The sequence below is a fragment of the Mus caroli genome, chromosome 4 (genome assembly GCF_900094665.2).
Source record: "Mus caroli chromosome 4, CAROLI_EIJ_v1.1, whole genome shotgun sequence".
NCBI lineage: Eukaryota > Metazoa > Chordata > Mammalia > Rodentia > Muridae > Mus > Mus caroli.
Window position 1 is genome coordinate 124,013,618 of NC_034573.1, and position 22,346 is coordinate 124,035,963.

A 22,346-nucleotide genomic window follows, 5' to 3' on the forward strand; every position below is an offset into this window, starting at 1 on the left:
CTGTCATATTTCCTTAGGGTCAGGTCAGTGTGAAACCTGCGTGGACCTGGAACGGGAAAGATGTACTCCTCCAGTCTCAAGGCATCACCTGCCCACCCCTCAGCCTCCACCAGCCCCAGGATTCTGGATACTGGGTATCACAGTGTGCCACATCCTTAAACCTCTCAAGAGATGGTTGCCTGGGACTTTGAGAGGGTCTCTTGCCCCTGCCTCCTGAGTGTTGGAACTATAAACACCAGACTCTCTTCTTCCTTTCTTTTAAATTGTGTGTGTGTGTATGTGTGCGTGCACACACACATACTTATCTGTATGTGAACCACATGTGTGGGTGCCTGTGGAGGCCAGAAGGCGGGTGTTGGATCCCTGGGAACAGGAGTTAATATGTGTTTGTGTGCCATCCAATGTGTGAGCGAGGAACCCAGGAAGAGGTCCTTTGCAAGAGCAGTCAGTGCTCTTAACCTCTGAGCCATCTCTCTAGCCCCTCACCGCCCTACTTTCATTTTTTTTTTTTTTTGTTTTTCGAGACAGGGTTTCTTTGTGTAGCCCTGGCTGTCCTGGCATTCACTTTGTAGACCAGGCTGGCCTCGAACTCAGAAATCCGCCTGCCTCTGCCTCCCGAGTGCTGGGATTAAAGGCATGCGCCACCACGCCCGGCTACTTTCATTTTTATAGACAAGAAAAAGGAAGGTTCAGAGAGGCCCACTGCTGGTGAAACAAATGCCCCTCGTTCCTGGGCTGATGACGGCAGGAGTTGGACCTGCCTTGAGCTGCATGTTTAGCCCAGTGTGAGCCCTGAAACCCAACAATGCTTTCCACACAGTCTCAACCAACCCCAAGGCAGTCCATCGTCCTGGGTGTCCAAGCCACCACTGCAAAGGTGCCTTCTGTCCCTGGGCTGGCCCTGGCACTGGGTGCCCTTTCCATCTTTGGCAGGCTGCCTAGACTGCAGCTGTGTGAGTCCTCTTACCTTCAACTGCTCCTGACCCTGGGCCAGGCCTCCTCCCCCACTTTAATCTCAAATCCGCTCCTCCCCCACCCACCTTGCACCTCAAGGCATCTGACAGCACCCTGCTTCCATTAGAAGACCTGACCAGCTTTCCACACCCAGCTGTGACAGGCTCCAGGAAGGACCTGAGTCATACAGGGGCAAGGAGTGAAGTTGGAGAAAGAGGTTGTGAGGCCTCAGGGGACAGCCTGTTCCAGCCAGCAACCTAGTCACGGGAGTTTCCACAGTGGCCGAAGCCATCAAAGAAGGAAAACACCTGATACCTTGGGCTGGGTTAGACCCCCCACCCTCACTGTCTGGAGTCACCCCAGTTCCATGCCACGCCCCTCGCTGACCCTGAGCGCCCCGCCACACAGGGCAGCTACTGGAAGCGTATTTATAGCCCGGGCGTGAGTGGGCAAGGACACGTGCTTTATTTCGGAAGTGATAATTCCAGTTCCAGGTGGATGAACCCAGGAAAAGCAGCTCTCCCCTCCCCTACTCCACTCTCACCTACAAGATGCTGAGGCCAGCCCTCTTCCTGGCCACCAGCCCATCTGCCAACAGCCCAAGTTTGCAGGCCAATGTGGAGTTCTGTCATATTCCTTGCACCTTTTCATACTGGGGTCTGCACACAACAGTGACCCTCTAGCTCAACATTTTATCCGTAGTCTTTAACTCTATTCAGTCAGGAATTGTGGCTCACACCTGTAACTCTAACACTTGGGAAACTGAGGCAGTAAGACTGTAGTGAGTTCCAAGCCAGCCTGGGTTACAGACTGGGACCTTGTCTTGCCTCCTCCTCTCTCGTCTCCTCCCCTCCCGACCCCCCAAGTTCAAGAGGCAGCCAGGTGTAGTGCATGAATTTAATCTCAGCACTCAGGTGGATCTCTGTGAATTTGAGGCTAGTCTGGAATACAGAGCAAGTTCCAGGACAGCCAGGACTACCCAGAGAAACCCTTACTTGTAAAACAAAAACAAACAACAAAATGTCAAGCAAAACCAAACTCCATTCCTTTGAAGGGAGAGCAGTGCAGCAGCTGACCTCTAGTGGTCAAGATTGGTAGTGCAGTGCTGCTAGTCACCCAAGATCGGGGTCTGCCTTGAGGCTGGCACACCACACCGAATCCTCTGGTTATCTCCGACTCCTGGCCTCTTTGTTCACGCTTGATTGAGTCTGGAAATCCTGGTGTGTGCTTTGTACCTGGACCAGGAACTCCAGAGTAAGGGGCAGCGTTATGTCTCGCGCTCATTCTGCCCGTGTTCCACCATGCATGCCACCAGTTAATACTCTTGCAGCTATTGCTCAAATATTTACAGTGCACCTGCCAGACCAAAGAGATGAGGGCAGGACTCCGCTCTACGGAACTCGCAGGCCGGCCCTGAGGGCCTCGTGATGTGCTCAAGGCCACTGGGCGTGAATCCTGCTAGGACTTCGAGATCACCAAGGAGGTGAGTGCAGGTCTGACAGACATACATCGACCAGGCAGAGATGCAGAGAAAGGCATTTCAGGGAACAGGATCAGCCTGTACACCGGCCTGTGTGAAACGTGCCAAACGCAACCCCACTGCAGCTGGGGAAGGCCCCGTCCCTCAGGGATCCCTGTCGCGATTGGCCAACCAGGACAGGACTTTGATCCATCTCTGTTGGTTCTCTCGCGTCTAGCAGACAGGTGCAGTGCCTCGCCTATGGCTTCTCTAGACTGCGATACTTCTTGCGTTGCACCGATACCGGGTCCTTGAACAGCACCGGATCCAGACGCACTTGAGAGGAAACCAGAGGCATGTGGCCGAACCCTGCTGCTAAACGGTTGATGCAGTCCTCATCCGGGGGCTGAGGCTCTGGCACTGGTCGTGGATCCGCAGAATCCTAAGAGGTGAGAGGGAAACGTGTCCGTGAGGTTGTTTTTTTCTGAACCCTCACGCTGCTGCAACAAGATTTGGATTAGAGAGTGAAGAGACTCCGCCCTCTTTTCCTTCCCCATCAGGGCTTTCCTAGTGTGGTCCAGCCCCTGGAGTCGCCTCACCATTAGCACAGCCTCCGGGCGCTGCCTCCCATAAGGCACCTTGATAGGGGGCAGTTTGGTGACGGTGGCTACCAGGAAGTTCATCAGGACGTCAGCACAGGTGGGAGTCTCATCAGCTATGGTCCTCAGGGCCTTAGGCAGGGAGTGGGTGAAGAGGGTGTGGTAGTACCTGTAAGATACATGGTAAGCCTTAGGCGGGTGGGGGTGGGGAGGTGGGACAGGAGGAGGATGCAGGCCTCATCCATTTCCCTATCTTTGACCCCAGACCCCAAGTTCCAAGACCTGTACCCCATCCCCTTGCTCCTCTCACAGGGTGCTCCCACCCTGGGCATGACTCCTCTCCATGTGCCCTGTGATTTAGGGGTTGGGCAATGATTGTGAATCCCTCCAGTCTCTCCGGGGGGCCTCTTTCTGTGCTCCCAAGTCTGAACTCTGACAGAGCCAACTTGGTGGTGGGTCTGTGTGTGGGGACGGTGTTGAGGGTACAAGGTGGTTCCAAGCCACCAAACATGGCTACCCAAAACCCAGATTCAGCGGGGCTATATACCAGCTAGGCCCACTCTGCACACATGAGGGTTATCCCCTGTTCTGAGGGCTCCATGCAGAGCCCCTGGGGGAAAAAAATCTACAAAAAGTTCCATGATATCTGGGTAAGGTTCAAGCAGATTAAAGACCCGCTTTCTAGAGGCCCCAGAAGCCAGGCCTGGTGGGGAACAGCACCTGTAAGCTCTGCACTTGGGAGACGAGCAGAAGATCGCATGCCTGAGATCAGCTTGGGCTACATAGGGAGACCCTGTCTCCGAGTCAGGGTTCCATGATCCCCAGGGCCGACCTCAAACTCACTATTCCACTGACTGGCATTGACCTTGAACTCCTAATCCTCCTGCTTCCACCTGCCCAGTGTTAGGATTACAGATGTGCGCTATCATGCTCAGCTTCAGCGTTAAGGTTGGAACCCAAGTGCTAGACGAGTGCTCTTACCAGCAGAGCTATGTCCCCAGCCCAGCTCCAGGACATTGTTTCAAAAAGCAAAAAGAACAATCTGGGATGTTGATCCTACCCACTCAGGTCAGAACTGTAGCCTCCCGCCCTTTCTCCCTGCTGGGGAGGGGGGCAGGGGAGGGGCAAGGTTTGCACCTGTGGTAGAAGGCAGCCGTGGTCAGGACCATGGAGAACTCATTGGTCATCCCAGTACGGTAGCCCCAGCCACCCCGGGCCTCATCCCAGAAGTGGCTTCTGGACAGAAAGCCCACCATCCTCTCAGGAAAGCTCTGCCACACCACAAAGGCAAAGTCCACCTGCAGAGGGATTGAGCAGCCGTGAGGAGGGGGTTCCTGACCAAAATCCTTACAGCCTATGGTGGTGAGACCAGCCTAGCTGACTAAGGTTGGGGCAGGACTTAGGGCACAGGGGATCAGAGCATTGCTTGAAGTCCTTATTTGTTTGTTTTGGGCTGATTTTGTTTTTGTTTTTGTTTTTGAGACGGGGTTTCTTTGTGCAGCTCTGGCAGACCTGCAACTAGCTCTATAGACCAGGCTGGCCTCGAACTCACAGAGATCCACTTGCCTCTGCCTGCGCCATTGCCCGGCTATTACTTGACGTTTTACTAGAAGATTAACACGAGTGTTTCTGGGGGGACTTGGAGGGAACTTGCCCAGCCAGGAGCTCTCTTCTATTTGACCACTACAGCAAGAGGCTGGTGCTCTGGGCACGGGAACCCAAGGGACCAGAAGTGGCCTAGAGCTCCATTCACATTAGACTGGACATTTTCTGGGCCCAGCCCTCACCTCACTGGTAGAAAGAGTGCTCTGAGCATCAAGGCTGAGGATAACATTGGTGCTGATGTTGCTGTACGGGAAGAACCGGTTGCTGACCTGTGATGGGGCAAAGGGAGTGGAGGGTGACTCAGCCATGAGAACCATTCCTCAACACTCCCCATTCCCAGTTAAGTATGAGCCCTTCAGACAGGGTGCAGAAGAGGGAGCCAGGAATACAGAATCCTGCCCACAAGCCTAAGTGACAGCTTCCCCTTTGGCTCTAAAGGCCAAGTTCCTTTTACATTTCACTCTTACTAACCCCCAATCAATCATTTGAAAGAATCAGACGTGGAGAGATGCAAGTGTCTTACCTAGACCTATACAACCAGCACGTAGTGCTTGTGGCACCTGTGCCCGTGGTGCCCAGGTTCCCAGCTCCTACCACCTCCTGGCTCAGTATGCTGCCTTCTCTGGTATTTTTCCCATGAGCCTACGTTTCTTCCCACACCTTCTCCGAGACATCCAGACGGTTTCCTGTCTCCTACATCACAGGAACTCCAGTGCCCTAGAAGTGTATTTCCCAGGGCCAGGGAGGGAAGGGTATTTGATGCTGCTGGAAACGTAGAACCCAGGACCCTGTACCTGTGCAGGCAAATCTGTACCGCTGAGCCCAACTCTAGTAAGAGTATCGTTCCAACTAGACCTGCAGCTAGAACCCATGGCCTGATTCCTTCAGACCCATATAAAACTCCAGCTTGGCTCAAAACATCCTGTGGCTGTCCTCCTCTGTCCCCAGTTGGAGTCCCCCTGCCCGCTTACCTTCCTGTGCCCCTCGATGACTGTTAGGGGCACTGCTGTCTCGGGCCACCTGTCAGGGGGCGGCTTCTCACTGTTCCAGAGAATCAGGATCTGGGAGAAAGAGAACTTGTCTGAAGTCTGGGCTTGGATTAGAACAGGAGCCCTTTCTTAGGATGCATGGGTCACAGGAACCAGCTACTTACACGCACAGGAGAGCGAGCGAGGGAGGTGCGGTCCCTGCCCCTTCATTACCACCTTTGGTCTTGCCTCTGGCCTTATGTTAGGCAAGAGCCCAGGCTGAGACAGGGGTTGTGGTGCACACCTATAATTCTAGCATTTGGGAGTCAGAGGGAAGCAGATCTCTGAGTTCAGGACTAACCAGGATTAAGTAGTAAAACCATCTAAAAAAATTTGTGTGTGTGTGTTTGTGTGTGTGTGTGGTTGCCCTGTACTGGGTTCTGATTTTTTTTTTTTTCCTTGAGACAGGATCTCTATGTGTAGCTCTGGCTGTCTTACACCTCACCACGTGGGCCTGGCTGGCCTTGAATTCCCAGTCAGTCTGCCTCCACCTCTGGAGTGCAGTGATTAAAGTCATGTGTCCCTGCACTGAGCTCTGGGCTCTGACTTCAGGCGCAGTCCCCCACCTGCTCTCTGAGGCCTATATTCTCCTTGTCATTTCCTGCTCTGCTCAGCCCACACCTCATCTGCAGAGGTTCCCTCTGCACCTTGGCCTAGCAACTTCCTCTGAGAGCCACCTGTATTCTCCTGGGGGTGGGAGGAGTGTTGTTATTTTGATTGTCACTTTATGTGCGTGAATGTGTTTGCCTGCACATCTGTGAGCTACATGCCTGTCTGGGTCCCTCAGAGGTACGAAGAGGTACCTGATCCCTTGGAAGTGGAGTCACGGGTGGTTGTCAGCCACCGTGTGGGTGCTGGGAGCTGAACCTGGGTTCCCCAAGATAACGAGTAGTTTTAACCAATGAGCCATTTCTCCAGCTCTGTTTCTGTTTGTTGTTTTCTTTTCTTTTGTTTTATTGCTTTTGAGGTGGGATCTTCCTGTGTGATCTTGGCTGGCCTTATCTTGCCATGTAGCCCGAGGCTAGCCTGCCTCCAACTCTGGGAATTTCTCCTGCCTCAGCTCAAGGGCTGGAATTACAAACATGAGCGATCATACCTAGCAGGCAGCCTGTGTTCTCTGGAAGTGAGACTGGGCGGTGTTGGTACTAGGAACCGCTGGCAGTATGAATCAAGGAGAGGACTCCTCTCCTGCCTGTCCTCTGGTCCTCAGCACTAGAAGCCCCAGGACTGGCCCCAAAGTGACCACTGAGTGAGAGAATGAATGAATGAATGAATGAATGCTTCTTTCTCCAGCCTCACCATGAGGCACCAGCTCTCCAAGGGCTTCACCAATTCTGATGGTGTTTGGAGAAAGAACAAGAAACCTGAGACTTGAAGTCAGCAAGAATCTTTAGAAAGAGTCCCTGTGCCTTCCCCCGGATGTACGGTCATCTAAGTCCTTGCTCTGCTCTGCATTCACCCCGGATCCCAGAATCCTGGCCTTCAGCGGTACAGACCTGGGCACAGTGCCGAGAACCTGCCACCTCCTGGATGAGCTTCAGCAGGGACTCTCCAGAGGCCCCCACCCAGATCACGGCGCTGAAACTGCTCCCAGGGCCAGAGCCTGGAGAAAGGAGACACGGGTGTTAGGAGGGAGGTGGAATCCTTTGGAGAGTGACCTTTGCTGGGGAACCCCAAAGAACCAGAAGAGATGGAGTCTGAGAGAGTGTCTGCAGATGAAGTTGGAGTAAATCTAAGGAAAGCTGGGGTTACCTCAAGTTGTCCGACCCCCAGGACGTACCCAGTTGCAGATGATAAAAGGGGAAGTCTTGAAGGCTCGTGGAAAATGTGGGCAACACTAAGAGTGCTCCCGGGGGGCTATTCCACATCAGTGAGGGGTGACCTGATGCACCCCAGATCCGGTCCTGAATAATCTGTGGAAAGAGGAAGTGGCTCACAGGGGGCAGTGGCTAGTGTGTGGGGTTCAGACTGCAGATTGTGGGTGGGGCCTGAGGAAGGGCAGACCCTGAGAGGCGGGGCCTGAGGAGAGGCGGGGCCTAAGGAGAAGGGTGTGGGCGGAGATAACTACCAGGGGCATTTAGCCCTGCACTTTCCCTTCAGGCTTCTAGAAGAGAGACTTAGGCACAGAGCCCTAATTGAGTAGCCAGAGACCAGAAGCAGCAACTTCCGGAGTGGCAATCAGGTGACAGTCATGGCTTTTCTTCTTTTCCTCATTAACACAGACAAAACTGTGGGGTCCTGCCATTCTCTCAGGCACAGCGGGTGATCCCCCCCTCACCTCTAGGGTGGTATGGATAACTTTTTCCACCGAGGAGAAGTAAGCGGTCCACAGAAACTGGGTCTGCTGGCGCAGGGTGAGAACCCTCGAAGGGAGCATTTCACGGAGGGCAGCCAGGACCTGGAGGCACAGAGGGAGGGAAGAAGAGAGGAGACCTGGGGTCCAGCCTCCTGACTGACTCCCGTTAGGAGAAAGCCCAACCCAGAGCTCCGGGATCTGGAAGCTTCTAGTGATGTGCACCCTGTGTTCAGGGTCACACAGCTGGTTTTAAGTGACACTGAGGTGACACATACCTGTAAATCCTAGCATGTAGGAGGCTGAGACAGGGGGATCTTAAGCTCAAGACCAGCTTGGGCTACATAGAGAATAAAACAAAACAGAAAAGGTAGGAGTGGGGCTGGAGAGATGGCTCAGTGGTTAAGAGCACTGACTGCTCTTCCGAAGGTCTTGAGTTCAAATCCAGCAACCACATGATGGCTCACAACCACCTGTAACCAGATCTGTCTCTCTCTTCTGGTGTGTCTGAAGACAGCTACAGTGTACTTACATATAATAAAATAAATCTTAAAAAAAAAAAGGGGGCTGGTGAGATGGCTCAGTGGGTAAGGGCACCCGACTGCTCTTCCNAAGGTCCAGAGTTCAAATCCCAGCAACCACATGGTGGCTCACAACCATCCGTAACGAGATCTGGCTCCCTCTTCTGGAGTGTCTGAAGACAGCTACAGTGTACTTACATATAATCAATAAATAAATCTTTTAAAAAAATTATTTAAAAAAAAAAAAAGAAAGAAAGGTAGGAGTGGCTGGGGATGTGGCTCGGTTGACAAAGAGCCAACACAGCACAGCGTGGACAAAGCCCTGGGCTTGATCCCCAGCACCACCTCAACTGTCACCATTGACACGTGCCTGTAATCACAGCATTCAGGAGCTAGAGGCAGGAGGATCAGAAGTTCAAGATATTCTGGGCTGCATAGGGAGTTTGAGGTCAGCTTGGATGAGATCCTATCCAAAACACCAAGGTGAAGAGGGGTTGACAGTAGCTGTTACAAAGCCTCCTGGCCTCAGTTTCTATGTCTGTGGAATGGGTGCATTAAACCATCTCTCTCACGTGTGGTTGTAGACTCAACTAGAAAATGTCCATTTGGTGGAGACTCTCTGAATGTGTGTGTGTGTGTGTGTGTGTGTGTGCCCATGTTCCTGTGTCTGTTTCTTTTTGTGAGGATCCCAGGCTGGCCTCAAACTTGCTATGTAGTTGAAAATGACCTTGAACTCCTGATCTCCTGCCCCCCAGCCACGCCCTAGTGTTGGGATTGTAGGTGTGGTCCCCAGCTAAAGCATGGCCGTTGCTCTCTTTCCTGCCTCCCTCCACCCAGCTCCCCAGATTTCTCACCGCTGCTCACAGAGATGCTTCTGGCCTGGGCAACATTCATTTCATCAGATGGAAGAGACGTGGCATCTTATCTATTTACTTTCAGCTGATCCCTAGAGATCTAACTTATCCCATTATACAGATGGGAAAACCGAGGAAGAAAGTGGTTCAGAACTTGCTCTCAGCACCCTCTAGAGCCTTCCCTTCATCTACATCTATGATAGCCCTAGAGGGAGGCAATAGGTATAGGAATGACTACTAGAAGGGGGCCGAGATCCTGAGGGTCCCTCCCCTGACATTCTCCCCCACCATGACACAGACCCTGAGCTACCTGCAGCGGGAGTCTCTCATCAGCAATGATGGCTGCCTTGGTCCAGTCGATGACTTCAGAGAAAGGGAGCTCCCAGCGGGGGCTGAGGAGCACGGGGATGCAGCCGGCCTGGGGGGCAGGGCAGTCATTGGGGAGCCCAGGGCTTGCACACATTCACCACCACCCCAGGCCACCATCAGCCCCCCTGTTAAGGGAAAGGACAAAGAGGAGTATTTGGGGGGTACAGGGAACCCCCTTCCTATGTGCATGTGCCCGGCATTTCCTGCCAGTGCAAGGGCAGAGGTACTGAGGCTGGGGAATACCCAGATTGGGGTGTACCTGAAGGGCTTGGAGAAAGCAGGAGGTGGCAGATCGATGACCAGGGATGAGGCAGAAGGTGGCATTGGGAAGGGTCTCTCCTGGGTAGGTCCTGAGAAGGTACAGGAAGGGAGCCTGAGACACCTGCCCCTCACCGTGCAGCTCCAGTGGCCCCTGCCACCTTACAGTGACATTCCTTCAATCACAAGAGGTTGCCCCTGCTGTGTCCTCAGACACACACACACAGCCGTACACAGACATACTTAACCAAGAGCAGTGACCTGACCTCTCTGCTCTCTGCTTCTCTGTCTCTGCCCCTGGTGGCCCTTTTCTTCCCTGTACCTCAGTTCCCTCATCTTCAAAATGGGGGTACCTGGATCTCCTGCCCTTCCTTTCACTTCCACTCTGGCCTAGGCACCCCTCACCTGAGTGACCCCTACACCCAGCCCCTCACCCTCACTTGAGTGACCCCCACATCCAGCCCTCCCTCTCACCTGAGTGACCCCCACACTCAGCTCTCCCCAAATTGGTAGCCTAGCCATGAAAGGCTTCTCTGTACTGAGGTGGGCTGGGCCTCCAGCCTGGAACCGCACAGGAAGCTCTTGCCCGCAGCCCTGTGTTGGAGGACAGGCCTCCTCTGTTCCCCCTGCTCCTCCCCCAGCCCCAGGATGGTGATCAGGTTGTGCCAAGGAATATGTGAGGGACCCCCTCAGAGCCACCTCTCTGGGACTGCCAGTCCAGGGGACTGATGCCTACCATCCAACCGGGAAAGAAAGGACCAGAGGGACCCATGGGTGCACACAACCCTCAGTGAGGTGCATGAAGGGACCACCCAAGACCCTCCTCAGCTGCCCTCTGCTCTGACCTCCAGCAGAACGATCTGGGAGTATAGGGCATTGCCTCTGAACGGTTGGGGAACCAGAGTCTCAAGGAGAGGGACCAGGCTGTGGTTAGAACTAAGCTGGGCCAATTCCAACCCCAGGTTATTTCAGCCACCATGAGGAATATGTCCAAGGGGTACATGGAGGAGCCACAAAACAAACTTTACCCCACCCCCATCACATCCAAAGCTACAGCACTGGCCAGGCAGGCCCAGCTCCCACCAGTAAGCTGTAAGGAACTAAAAGGCCCTAGTTGAAGGCTCCAGGGAACCCACAGAGAGAAACAGGGTCGGCTATACAGATTTGGCCTTCATCTCCCCTTTATCTCTCATCTGCATCCCCTCTCCCCGCATCCTGATGCCCTTTGCCTCATCTACTTTGGGGAATTCCTTTTGCTCTGCAGCAGAGACCAGGCTCCCTTTGTGTCTTCTCCGGGAAGCCCTCCTTGATATCCCAGCTAACCACCGCTCCTGGCACAGATCTAGGTGCTCTCCATGTATGAAGGCCATTCTCACAGCAGCCGTCTGAGATGGAAACCACCGCTGTGTCATCATCCAACAGTGAAGGAACAGAGGCCCAAAGTCACGCTCAGCTCTGAAATAGATCAGACTCTAAAGCCTTGCTCTGCTCACCGGTGTACCCCTGATACACCGGACAGGACTGAGTTAACTAAGCCCAGGAGTGGAGGGTGCTGGTTTGGGGGAGATGCTAGGCAGAGGTTGAATGAGCGTCTGTGTGGGGCTCAGGAGAGAGTTAGAAAGGGAACTTGTGTCTCTGTGCCCTGACCACCAAGAAGTCCAAAGATGTTCTGCTGTTTAAGGTATGCACCATAGGCCTAGGGTCTCAGAGCCCAGGGTGAAAGTCATGGCTCTGCCCACGGTCACGGGGTTCACCAGGGCCTGGCCAGGGCAGGGTCACATGTGATTTCCATGGGTCCTAGGCACTTTAGCTTTTGCTGTTACTCCTGCCCTGGGAGAAAGTTTTATATTTAAAGTATTAAAAATTATATTTAACTGCTGTGTTGAAATAAAAGCAAATACTGTTAGATATTAAATCATTTTCCTCCTCCTTCCTAAGCATTCAGTCTTATTCTTCTGAAGCTGCTTTCCTGTGCTCCCCAAGTGTCCCTGGGCTCCATGTGTCACCCAAGAGTTGGGAACAGGGACATGGAAACTCGATGTACATTAAAAATGGGAGAGATCGCCAGGGGTGGTGGCACACACCTCTGATCCCAGCGCTCAAGAGGCAGAGGCGGGTGGATCTCTGGGAGTTCAAGGCCAGTGTGGTCTACAGAAGTTTGACTCGTGGACCCATGTAAAGATGCAAAGAGACAACCAACTACACAACTTTGTCCTCCCTCTCTCTCTCTCTCTCTCTCTCTCTCTCTCTCTCTCTCTCTCTCTCTCTCACACACACACACACACAAACACACACATGGACACACAAGGACACAATACTACACTTTTTAATGGGGAGGGGAGACGGGACTATGGATCAGCAGGTCAAACACTTGCTTCACAAGAGAGCCTGGTTTCCGGGCGGAAGAGCTGGCTCAGCAGTTAAGGGCACTTCTTGCTCTTGCAAAGGACCCGGGTTTGGTTCTCAGCCCTCATAGGACAGCTCACATCCACCTGTAACTCCAGTTCCAAGGGATCCAACGCCCTCTTCTGGTCTCTGAAGGTATCTTGCATGCATATGGTGCACATAAGCACATGAAAGTCCACACACACACACACACCCACCACACACACACACACACACACACACACANCAGCCAAACCTGATCACTTGGTGGAAGGAGAGAATCAAGAATTGCAATTTGTCCTCTCTCTCTCTCTCTCTCTCTCTCTCTCTCTCTCTCTCTCACACACACACACACACACACACACACACACACACACCACACACACCACACACACCACACACACCACACACACCACACACACCACATACACCACACACACCACACACACCACACACACACACCACACACACACACCACACACACACATACACACACAATTAATAAATAGTTTTTGGTTTTTGTTTGTTTTTCTTTCTTTTTTTTTTTTTTAAAGATTTATTTCTTGATTATATGTAAGTACACTGTAGCTGTCTTCAGGCACTCCAGAAGAGGGCATCAGATCTCGTTACGGATGGTTGTGAGCCACCGTGGTTGCTGGGATTTGAACTCCGGACATTTGGAAGAGCAGTCGGGTGCTCTTACCCACTGAGCCATCTCACCAGCCCTTGTTTGTTTTTCTAGATAGGGTTTCTCTACATAACCCTGGCTGTCCTGGAGTTCCCTCTGTAGACCAGGCTGGCCTCAAAACTCAGGGATCCACCTGCCTTGGATTAAAGGTGTGAGCCACCACTGCCCATTTCTAATACCATAATTTTTAAGTACCTAAACTCTGGATTCCCCAGCCCCCAGCTAAACCCATCTCAACATGAACTATATGGAGATGGGACCTCTTGGGCAAGCTGGCTAGCTAGACTAGGTGAACAGGCAAGCTCTGAGTTCAAGTGAGATACCCTGCCTCAATGGATAAGGTAAAGAGAGATCGAGGAATTGGCTGTCAACTTTGGGCTTCCCCACGTATGTACATACATGTACACATGTATCCCCCATGCGTGTGGCCACATAAAGATGAAGTGGTATGCATGTATGCACACCACAGGCAGGTACAGAAATTTAAAAATGGAGGAGCCAGACCTGGTGGCCACACCCCTGAAATCTCAGTACTTGGGCAGTGGAGGCAGGAGGATTGGAAGTTCAAAGTCATTTTTCATACAGTCTGGGCTATAAGTGACTCTGTCTAGAAAAATCCAGAATAACAAAAAGAAGAGGTATGTAGGGGTTCATATGCCCTGACTATACAGAGCTCCCCAGGAAAGAGAGACACCCGAGAAGCTTAAGCAAGGAAACCTGGGTGGCCAAGCCAGGTGGGAGGGGGACTTTTAACTGTGTACCCCTTTGTACCACTGGAATTCTTCACCCTGTGAATGAATCACCTATTCATAAAAAAAAAGAAACTGCGATTTAAGAGGGTGGGCACTTATTCCAATGGAACAGGAACCTATTCAACAGATTTGGAAAAGCACTCGCACCACGGAGCCAGAAGTATAGCTTAGACTCCCAACCCCACTACAGCTTCCGAGTGCTTCCTGGATCAGAGAGAACTGAGGGCCCCTGACATCTCCCCAACACCCTGTGCCCTGGAATGGGGACTGGGATCTCCTGTGAAGGATGCTGGGAGAATCAGTAATAATTGAGAAAGGTAGGTACAGTCCCCTGGAGAGCCTCCACCATGGCCACCTGCCTGCCAGCTAGAATGTGGGACAGTGGCCGGGACTGAAGTACCTCTTTCTCTGGCCAGTGCTTGTTTATTCAGGCTGTCTTCTGGGGCTGGCCTCCCTCTCTCACCCTGTCCCTATGCTGTCTGGCCCAGGCTGCTGCTACGTCTGAGAAACTGAGGGCAATGAAAGACTACCACGAAGCATACCTTGGAAAGAAAGGCATCATGGGAAATGCTGCCCAGAGCAGAAGGGAAGGACTCACACCTGTAACCTCTAGCCGCCCCCCCCACCCCCCCCCACACACACACAGGAGGCAAAGACAGTGGAATTACTGCAAGCTCCAGGCCAGCCCCGTCTACCCTGAGCCTTCCAGGTGGGCCAGGGAAAAACAGAGGAAAAGAAAACCCAACAACACAAAGTATCTACACATAGTAATCACAAAGTATCAGTAACTATGGGTAATAACCATTGTTAGCCCAAAGAGGGACTTCCAGAGCCAGTGAGTGCACAGCACAGTGGTATAGTATTTGCCTAGCATGTACATGGCCCTGGGGACAGTCCATAGTAACACACACACACACACACACACACACACAAAGATGGCCACCAACAGCAATAGTAAGTTTTTAAGACTACTGTTTCTAGTCACAGGAGAGTCCCTGTCAGGGTCTGGGTCTGAAGATCCCCAGAAGGGCTGGAGGGTGTGTGTGTTGACAGGAGGCAGGTGAATGACAGGGCAGGCTCCCAGGAGGTCTCCAAGTGACTTCAGGAAGGTAAGGATTCCATTCCCTGCAGATTCCCCTGAGCCTTAAGTAGAGGTAGAACTGGACCTTGGCCAGGGGAGGGAATCCCCGGGGAGAGGGGTGAAGCTCAGAATAGCCATGTTGGAGGGCAGGGAGGGAGACCACAGGAAGACACAGAAAAAGAGAGACTCCAGAGGGACTCTGGGGCTATGGAAAGGGACCCTTGGGACCCACAGCCTACACAACCTTGGAAGGAGACAGCTGACCTGCTGGGCACATAAGGGTTCAATCGTTAGGAGTGACCACAGCTTCATCACTGAAGTGTGCCCAGCACAGGGGGAGGGAAGCCTCTACCACGCATGGTCTCCATCCCCTTATGTCTACACAAGGATTCTCACAGGTAGGAAGTTCTTTAAGTCAGACCTAAGTCATATTTCTAAAACCAGAGGCTGTTATTTCCTTGAGAAATTAATCTCCAAAATTAGACCCAGGAGCAGTTTCCAGCTGGGACCAGCTACCAGGCTTGGTGGCTCCCCTGAGGCCTTGGGACAGGATCGAACCCAACTCTTGCTTAAAACTCAGAAGCCTTCGGAGACAGGAGACAGACAGTTCTGTGTTCACTCTGGCCGGGTGGCCATGGCTAAGTTCCCTAATATATATCTTCTTTAGAATACAGACTCCTTAGCGACAGCAGTTAGAATTATTTTACTATACATAATAGCTTGTGTGTGTGTGTGTGTGTGTGTGTGTGTGTGTAGGCCAAAGATTGAGGGTGGGTGTCTTGTTCAGTCCTGTGAGTGGGTGGGGTACCCATGTGCCTTGGACCATGTGTGGAAGTCAGAGGACAATTTCCAGGAATCTCTTCTCTTTCAAACTTGTGGGCTCAGGGGGACAACAGAACCCTCCAGCCCTCAGGCTTGGTGGCAAGTGTCTTTGCCCACTCAGCCACCTCTCTACCTTCAGGGTCTCTCATTGATCTTGAAACTCCTAAGCTGGTTGGCTAGAGCTCTAGATCCTCCTGTCTCTACCTCCTCAACACCGGAAGGTCTCATAAGGAGGGGGCAGGGGAGGGGGAGGGGGCTTGAACTCACTTCTCTGTTTGTAAGGTAAACACACCTTAGGACTGCTCTACCTCCCCCTACCACGTCATTGTTTATGGAAGTGCTAACACCCAGCGAATGGTATACAAATGTCTGTTACATAAAATGTTAGAGTAGGAGGGACCAGCATACCAGGCATGGAGGAGGTGGGAGGGGGAGGCAGCCTGCTATGTTTCTAAGATCCCCAAGGGAGAATTCAAAAAATCTGCCTTTCACACCCTCGGAGACTTATCACTCCAGCTTGGTGGAGATCTGCTCTACTGTCTTAACCCTCTCTCTCCTACTGTGGCTGAGATTTGTCCTGACAGGATGACAGTCTTAACCCTTCACTCCATCCTCTGGATCTGCTCCTGTCCCAGCCGCCTCCCACTCAGGAGTTCCCTCCCACTCAGGATTTCCCTCCCACTCAGCGGCTCCCCAAGGGTAGGTTTACTTACTGCTGGGGTCCAGGGTCTTGCTCACAGTGCCTGTCCCAGAGGCAGGCTGAGGCGTGGGTGCTTGTGATACGCCACCTGCCTTTCTCCTCTGCTACCGCCAGTAAGGTGGCCCCAGGTTGGGGACTGTGCTGCTGCAGCTTGCCGGGAGCCCCACCTCGCAATGGGTGAGCTTCGGGGAGATACGGGAGCGCTATATCGAAGCCCGGTCGGAAGATGTCCGAGGAGGGGCTGGCCTCAGCTACCATCGCCTGTCCCAGCCTGGTGCAAGGGGCTGGGTAGAGACTCAACACCAGATGGTTCCGGCCTCCGTTCCAGTTCGGAGGCAGGGGCCCGCAGGCTCCTCTACGGTCCTGGCTGGGGAGAAAAAGGAGAAGGCACGCGTCTGCTGGGCTGAGTGCAGAGTAGCGGGAGCCTTCCAAGGAATCCAGGATCCTGCGCTGAGCCTCAGAGGTCGGACCAGCCGGGGGGTGCACAAAGATCTTGAGGACCTTTCCCCTACACTTGGAGGTGTCAAAGCAGGCTCCCCAGGTGCAGCTGCTTCCCCGAAAGACCTGAGGGAGCTGTGCGACATCTTCTGGGTTCGTCTCAGACTGGGAGAAACTCTGTAAGAAGGCAGCATCCAGCCAGCGGGGCCAGCCTTGGGAGCGCCCTGGAAGAGGACCGGGCGACACTGCCAGGCGAAGGGGGAAGACTCCTAGGAGGACAAGGAGGAGCCAGAAGGCTGACAACGCCAGCCAGAAGGACTTTCTTCTCCACAGCATGTGGCCACCCACAGCTAGGGCTAGAAGGAAGTTAGGAATTTCTGTAGCAAGTGGAGGAGGCGACCCCAGGCAGGAGGGACCTGGAAATCAGCCTTCTGGTCCAGCGCTCTCTCACCATTGAAGGCAGGTCCCCTGCCTAAGTTCGACTAACCATTGGCCACCTGTGGGATTGACCCCTCGTGGGAGGTCCAAGGAGGCTCTGGCTTTCTAAATTTGCCTTCCCACTCTCCGGCTGCTTTCTCTACCTTCACACAACCTTGCCACCCTTTGCCCTCTCATCGGGACCTCTGCCCTGGGCCACTGCTCGGGCTGATGCAACCCTTGTCCAGACCACAAGATCGTGTCCATTTGCGCTCGGGACTGCACCCCTGATCTTACCCTTGACCCAGGGGCAGGCTATCTATGGAGAACTGTCTGGGTTCATGGGGAGTGGGTATCGGGAGGGGCTGGCCAAGGATGATGTGGAAGGAGGCAGGACTGGCCTCTCCCACTCTTCCCTCTGCCCCAAAAGCCCTTGAAAAAAACCCTGGCTACCCCTGTGTTTGGTGGCTGGCCTTCTGTGGCAGAACTATAAATAGACCTTGTGTCCATGTGGGCCACCAGAGCCAGCTGAAGTTGGAGCCGGAGTGCATCCCATGCCCGCCGCCTGGGGAATGAGAAGGTTCGGAGTGCTAGTCTTCTTCCCCTCGGCTATGGCCCCTAACCCAGGCAGCTGCCCTGCACCCTCCGGCTAGGAGCTGTCACAGGGCAGAGGGCAAGACCTACGCTCCAAATTCCTGCTCCTGCCCCACAGGTCCAGCCGGCAGCTCCAGGTCCCACTCCAGAAGGTATCTAGTCGGTCCAGATCTCTTTCGCAGCAGCAGCAGCAGCAGCAGCAGCAGCAGCAGCAGCAGCTTGGCCACGCCCCCGCCAGCTCTGATTGGCTCCTGGCTAGGAGGCAGGGTTTCCACTTAACCCCTTGCAACCTCTTTCGCTGGGGTACCGTTTTTTTTTGTTTTCTTTTTTTTTTTTTTTCTTTTTTGAGACGAGGGGGGTGGGGGTGGGGTGTTCCTGTAGCCCCGGTTGGTTTCAAACCCACCTTGCAACCAAGGACTTTGAGTCTCTGATCAGTCTGTCTTCACCTCAGATGCTCAGATGCCAGCTACCTGCCATCACGCCTGGCTCTGGAAGATTAATAATGGTCAGGAGGGCACCATACCTCACTGGTGGCTGTGGATTGACAGTTTGTTTCTCTCCAAGGTCTTTACCAGTGATCCAATGTAGATGTTTATTTGCCTTTCTCTCCCCTCCCCTTTATTACTATTATCATTGTTTATTTTTAGAATTGATGTTGTGGTACTGGGAGTAGAACCCAAGGCTTTGTGCACACTAGACAAGTATTCTATCGCTGAATTAAATCACCAGCTCTTTTGTCTTTTTTACTATTGAGGAAAAGGAAGCGCAGAGAGGGGATTGACTTTTCTTAAGGTGACCCAGCTTAGATATGTCCAGGTGAAGATTTGAACTCAGAGCCTGGCCTGATGGGGCCTCTGCTTGTCCCCTCGGCCACTGAATGGAGCTGGGCAGTGTCTACCTGCATCTTTAAAATGGATTAACATCATTCCCTTGGAGGGTTGCTAAGGTAGGTCCTACAAGAGCCCTTGGTGGGGTGTCCTTCCAGAAGGAAGTATCCTTCCGCTGGCCTCTCCTCCTTGGTGAGCAGCCTGAGGGCAGGGCACAGTCAGGTGCCCAGGAACATCCTCAAAAAGGGATCAAGACGAATCTGGCCTCTTAGCAGTAAGAGGTCGGTCGCTCCGTGATAGACAGCTACTCAGGCAAACCACAGGCTTTCTCACGCAGAAGACAGGTGTGGGCATGCGCTGTTGCCATCCCACCAGGCTTGGAATTGGCAGAAGGTTCCCTTCCTGTAGGAAGCCGCCGCCGACTCCTGAGTCAGAGCCAGGACCCTCCTTCAGGGGCTCAAGCTTGCTCTCACCACATCCATGTTCAGTCATCTAAGAGATCCTTAGCATCCTAACTTGGACCAGGTTCCCAGGGAGGCACTGGAAGTGCCATGCTGAATAAGAGTAATAGTGTAGGTGACTATGTCCTGAGCATGCTGGAAATGACTATAAAGGTGATATTATTATCGTTCCCATTTTACAGAAGAGAAAGTTGAGGCTCAGGGAACTTGAGTGACTTTGCCTGTATTCCCATGGCTTAGCCAGGTCCTAAGCCATCTATCTATGCATCTTCTCTTTTATTCTGAGGCAGTGTTTCTCTGTAGCCAAGAACACACTATATAAACCAGGCTAGCCTTGATTTTGCAAAGATCTGCGTGTCTCTGTGTCCCATGTGCTAGGATTAAAGGTATATGTTACCATACCTGGCCATTCATTTTAAAAACATATTTATTTTTATTTGGTGTGTATGAGTGTTTGCCTCTGTGTGTGTGTGTGTGTGTATGTGTGTGTGAGTGTGTGCGTGCCTGTGCGTGCCTGTCTACAGTATTACAGTATGCATGTCCTGTGCTTATGGGGGCCAGAAGAGGGCATCAGATTCACTGGAACTGAAATTAGAGATAATTGCGAGCTGCCATGTGGGTTCTAGGAACCAAACCTGGGTCCACTGTAAAAAAAAAAAGAAGAAGAAGAAGAAGAAGAAGAAGAAGAAGAAGAAGAAGAAGAAGAAGAAGAGCTCTGAGCCATTCTTCCAGCCTACCATCCATCCCTTTAACTGCTAAACAGGCAATGTGCAGAGTGAGATGAACGCTCTCCTCTACCCCTGTTGTTAGAGAGCCTATGGATGGGGGAACCTGACAGCACACAGTGGGGCTGCTGAACCCAGGGGCCGAGAAGGCTTCTGAGGGTGACCTTGACCTTAGGACCGGAAAGGAAGTTGTTTGGGGTTTGCCTGCACTGGGATGGAACCTTCCTACTTCCCCAAGCTGGGTAACTGCTCCCCACTGAGCTGCCTCCTGGCTACATTTTTGTTTGGTTTGCTGGCCTTGAACTAGCTATGTAGTCAAGAATGCCCTTGAATGTCTGCTCCCCTTGTCTTGACCTCCTCAGTGCTGTGATTGTAGGCAGGCACCACCAAGCCTGGGTTTATGTGGTGTCACACCTAACCCAGGGCCTCGTGTGTGCACGGTACACCCTACCGACTGAGCCATCCTCCCAGCTTCCAAATACGTTTTTGAGAAAAATTACCCTCCCTATGAAAAAGTAAGAAGTGGTCACCTCCTTCCTCATTTCAGAATTATTTAGTGAGCATTATCTCATGGGCCAGGCAGGTCCCGAGGGGAGCAGGTGGCTGATAGCATCTTCATTGAAAATGGAGGCTTCTTTCCCAGAAGGAAACATAAGACAGAAATGAAAATCTTCCGTAGTGTCAGGAAAGGGTAAGAAAGGCGGCGTCAAGGGGCCTGAGGTAGCTGCACTATCAAGCGCCCCTCGGAGCTTCTAGGGGAAAATTGCTCCAAGCACAGGGGCAGCAAGGGGCACGGGTTCAGGGGCAGGAGAGTGGACCTGTAACCTGTTTTCCCAGCAACACACAGACTCCAGTCTCCCTATCCGGGGTGATTAGATGTTTGTGTAGCGCCTCCTCAAGAAAAGATTCACACAAAAGGGACATCCTGTCTGATTGCCACCCTACCCCCAACCCTGGGCTCATGGCTGGTTCATGCTGGAAGTGTGCTTCCTTTGCATTGCAACATACATACACGTATATACACACAGCACCTATCACATACGTACATATACACAGCACACACACATACACACACAGAGCATACACACACACACACACACACACACCCTCTTCACCTTCATCCCTGCAAGGGAGACTCTCAGCCAGCTGGGCCTGGGCTTGTCTAAACTAATTCCCAAGCTTGCCAGCAGGCTTGGGTGGAGGCAAAGAAGAGAGGTGTCCTCAGAGCATCCTAAAAACATACTTGGCCGGGCTGTGCCAAGGGCTCACCGGGCACACTCATGGAAGCCACTAGGAGGCCCCGTGCCCTGTAGCTGGGTGCTGATTTATGGGATGGAGACCTGGGGAGCAGGGAGTGGCCAGGCAGGAAGGTGAGGACACAGGGAGGCCTGGTGCGTGGCCTGGCTTCAGTGGGGCAGAGGTGAGGCCCCTTCATGTGTGTGTGTGTGTGTGTGTGTGTGTGTGTGTGTGTGTGTGATACTAAGAACTAACCAGTGCTCCAGGATCTCTAAGCAGGGTGGTGTTTGCCTCCCAGCTACGGTAGCTCCGCCTCCCAGCCTGGGGACAAGTACCACTTCCTGCCTGAAGCAGGGGCTCAGGGAATGGGAGCTTAGGTCACCTCTGTAGAGTTTGGTCTGAAGCACGCCACTCCTAACCTCTCCTTTGCTTTATCTCAGGCTGGGCCTACAACCCTCAGAAAGACTTCTATATCCTTTTTCGAGGAAGGGTCCTAACTGTGAACAGGCACTGCAGTTGACAGTACAGGCCACACGTTCCCAATAAGCTGTGCCTTCTAGGGCAGGTGACTGTCCTTCTCTGTGCAGTTCTCTCACCCATATAATGGGGACACTGAGAATATCTGTTTCCCAAAGTTGGGTGAGATTTCAGGTGTGCAATAGTCTGCAAACCATGCCTGGCAAGTCTTAAACAGCTGGCTTCCCAGTGGTTGGGGTTTGGCTCAGCAATAGAGCACTTTTGTCTTTTGCCCAAGGACACAGGTTCAGTCTCTTGGCATGTCCCGTGCCCTGTCATCCCATGTTGTGTTGTTACTGCCCTCCCACACACACTTGGCACAAACTCGAGACTCTAGTGGGTCTCACCCTTCCTAACACTGCGGCCCTTTAATACAGTTCCTCCCGTTGTGGTGACCCCAGCCCTAAGATTATTTTTCATGCTACTTCATAACTGTAATTCTGCCGCTGTTATGAATCGTCAGTCTCTGGCACGCAGGATAACTGATACACAACTCCTGGAAAATGGTCCTTTGTCCCCAAAGGGGTCGGAACCCACAGTTTGAGAACCGCGGATAGAGTCCTCGCTTGAAAAAGTATCTCTCTCTGACTAGCCTGTAGGCAAGTCTGTGGGCACTTCCTTGGTTGGTGAATTGTGTGGTTCTGAGCTGTGTAAAAAAACAAGCAGAGCCAGGCGTGGTGGTGCATGCCTTTAATCCCAGCACTCGGGAGGCAGAGGCAGGCAGATTTCTGAGTTCGAGGCCAGCCTGGTCTACAAAGTGAGTT

General features: G+C 52.7%; 1 protein-coding gene across 3 annotated transcripts; it reads right to left on the bottom strand.

Moving 5' to 3' along the window:
* Positions 1 to 1,396: 1,396 nt before the first annotated feature.
* On the bottom strand, positions 1,397 to 17,995 carry Extl1 (exostosin like glycosyltransferase 1). Of its 3 annotated transcripts, XM_021159734.2 has the most exons (12): positions 17,908 to 17,994; positions 16,382 to 17,788; positions 9,942 to 10,032; positions 9,624 to 9,731; positions 7,924 to 8,043; positions 7,426 to 7,558; positions 7,142 to 7,248; positions 5,589 to 5,678; positions 4,800 to 4,886; positions 4,150 to 4,310; positions 3,013 to 3,181; positions 1,397 to 2,855 (listed from the first exon to the last, which is right to left on the bottom strand). In XM_021159734.2, exons 2-12 carry the CDS (start codon positions 17,140 to 17,142, stop codon positions 2,673 to 2,675), a joined length of 2,010 nt encoding a protein of 669 aa, XP_021015393.1. In that variant the 5' UTR covers positions 17,143 to 17,788; positions 17,908 to 17,994; the 3' UTR covers positions 1,397 to 2,672. The 3 variants fall into 3 exon arrangements, with proteins under 3 accessions (XP_021015393.1, XP_029332531.1, XP_029332532.1); XM_029476671.1 differs by having other exon boundaries at positions 16,382 to 17,995; XM_029476672.1 differs by lacking the exon at positions 9,624 to 9,731 and having other exon boundaries at positions 1,978 to 2,855; positions 16,382 to 17,995.
* Positions 17,996 to 22,346: the final 4,351 nt, after the last annotated feature.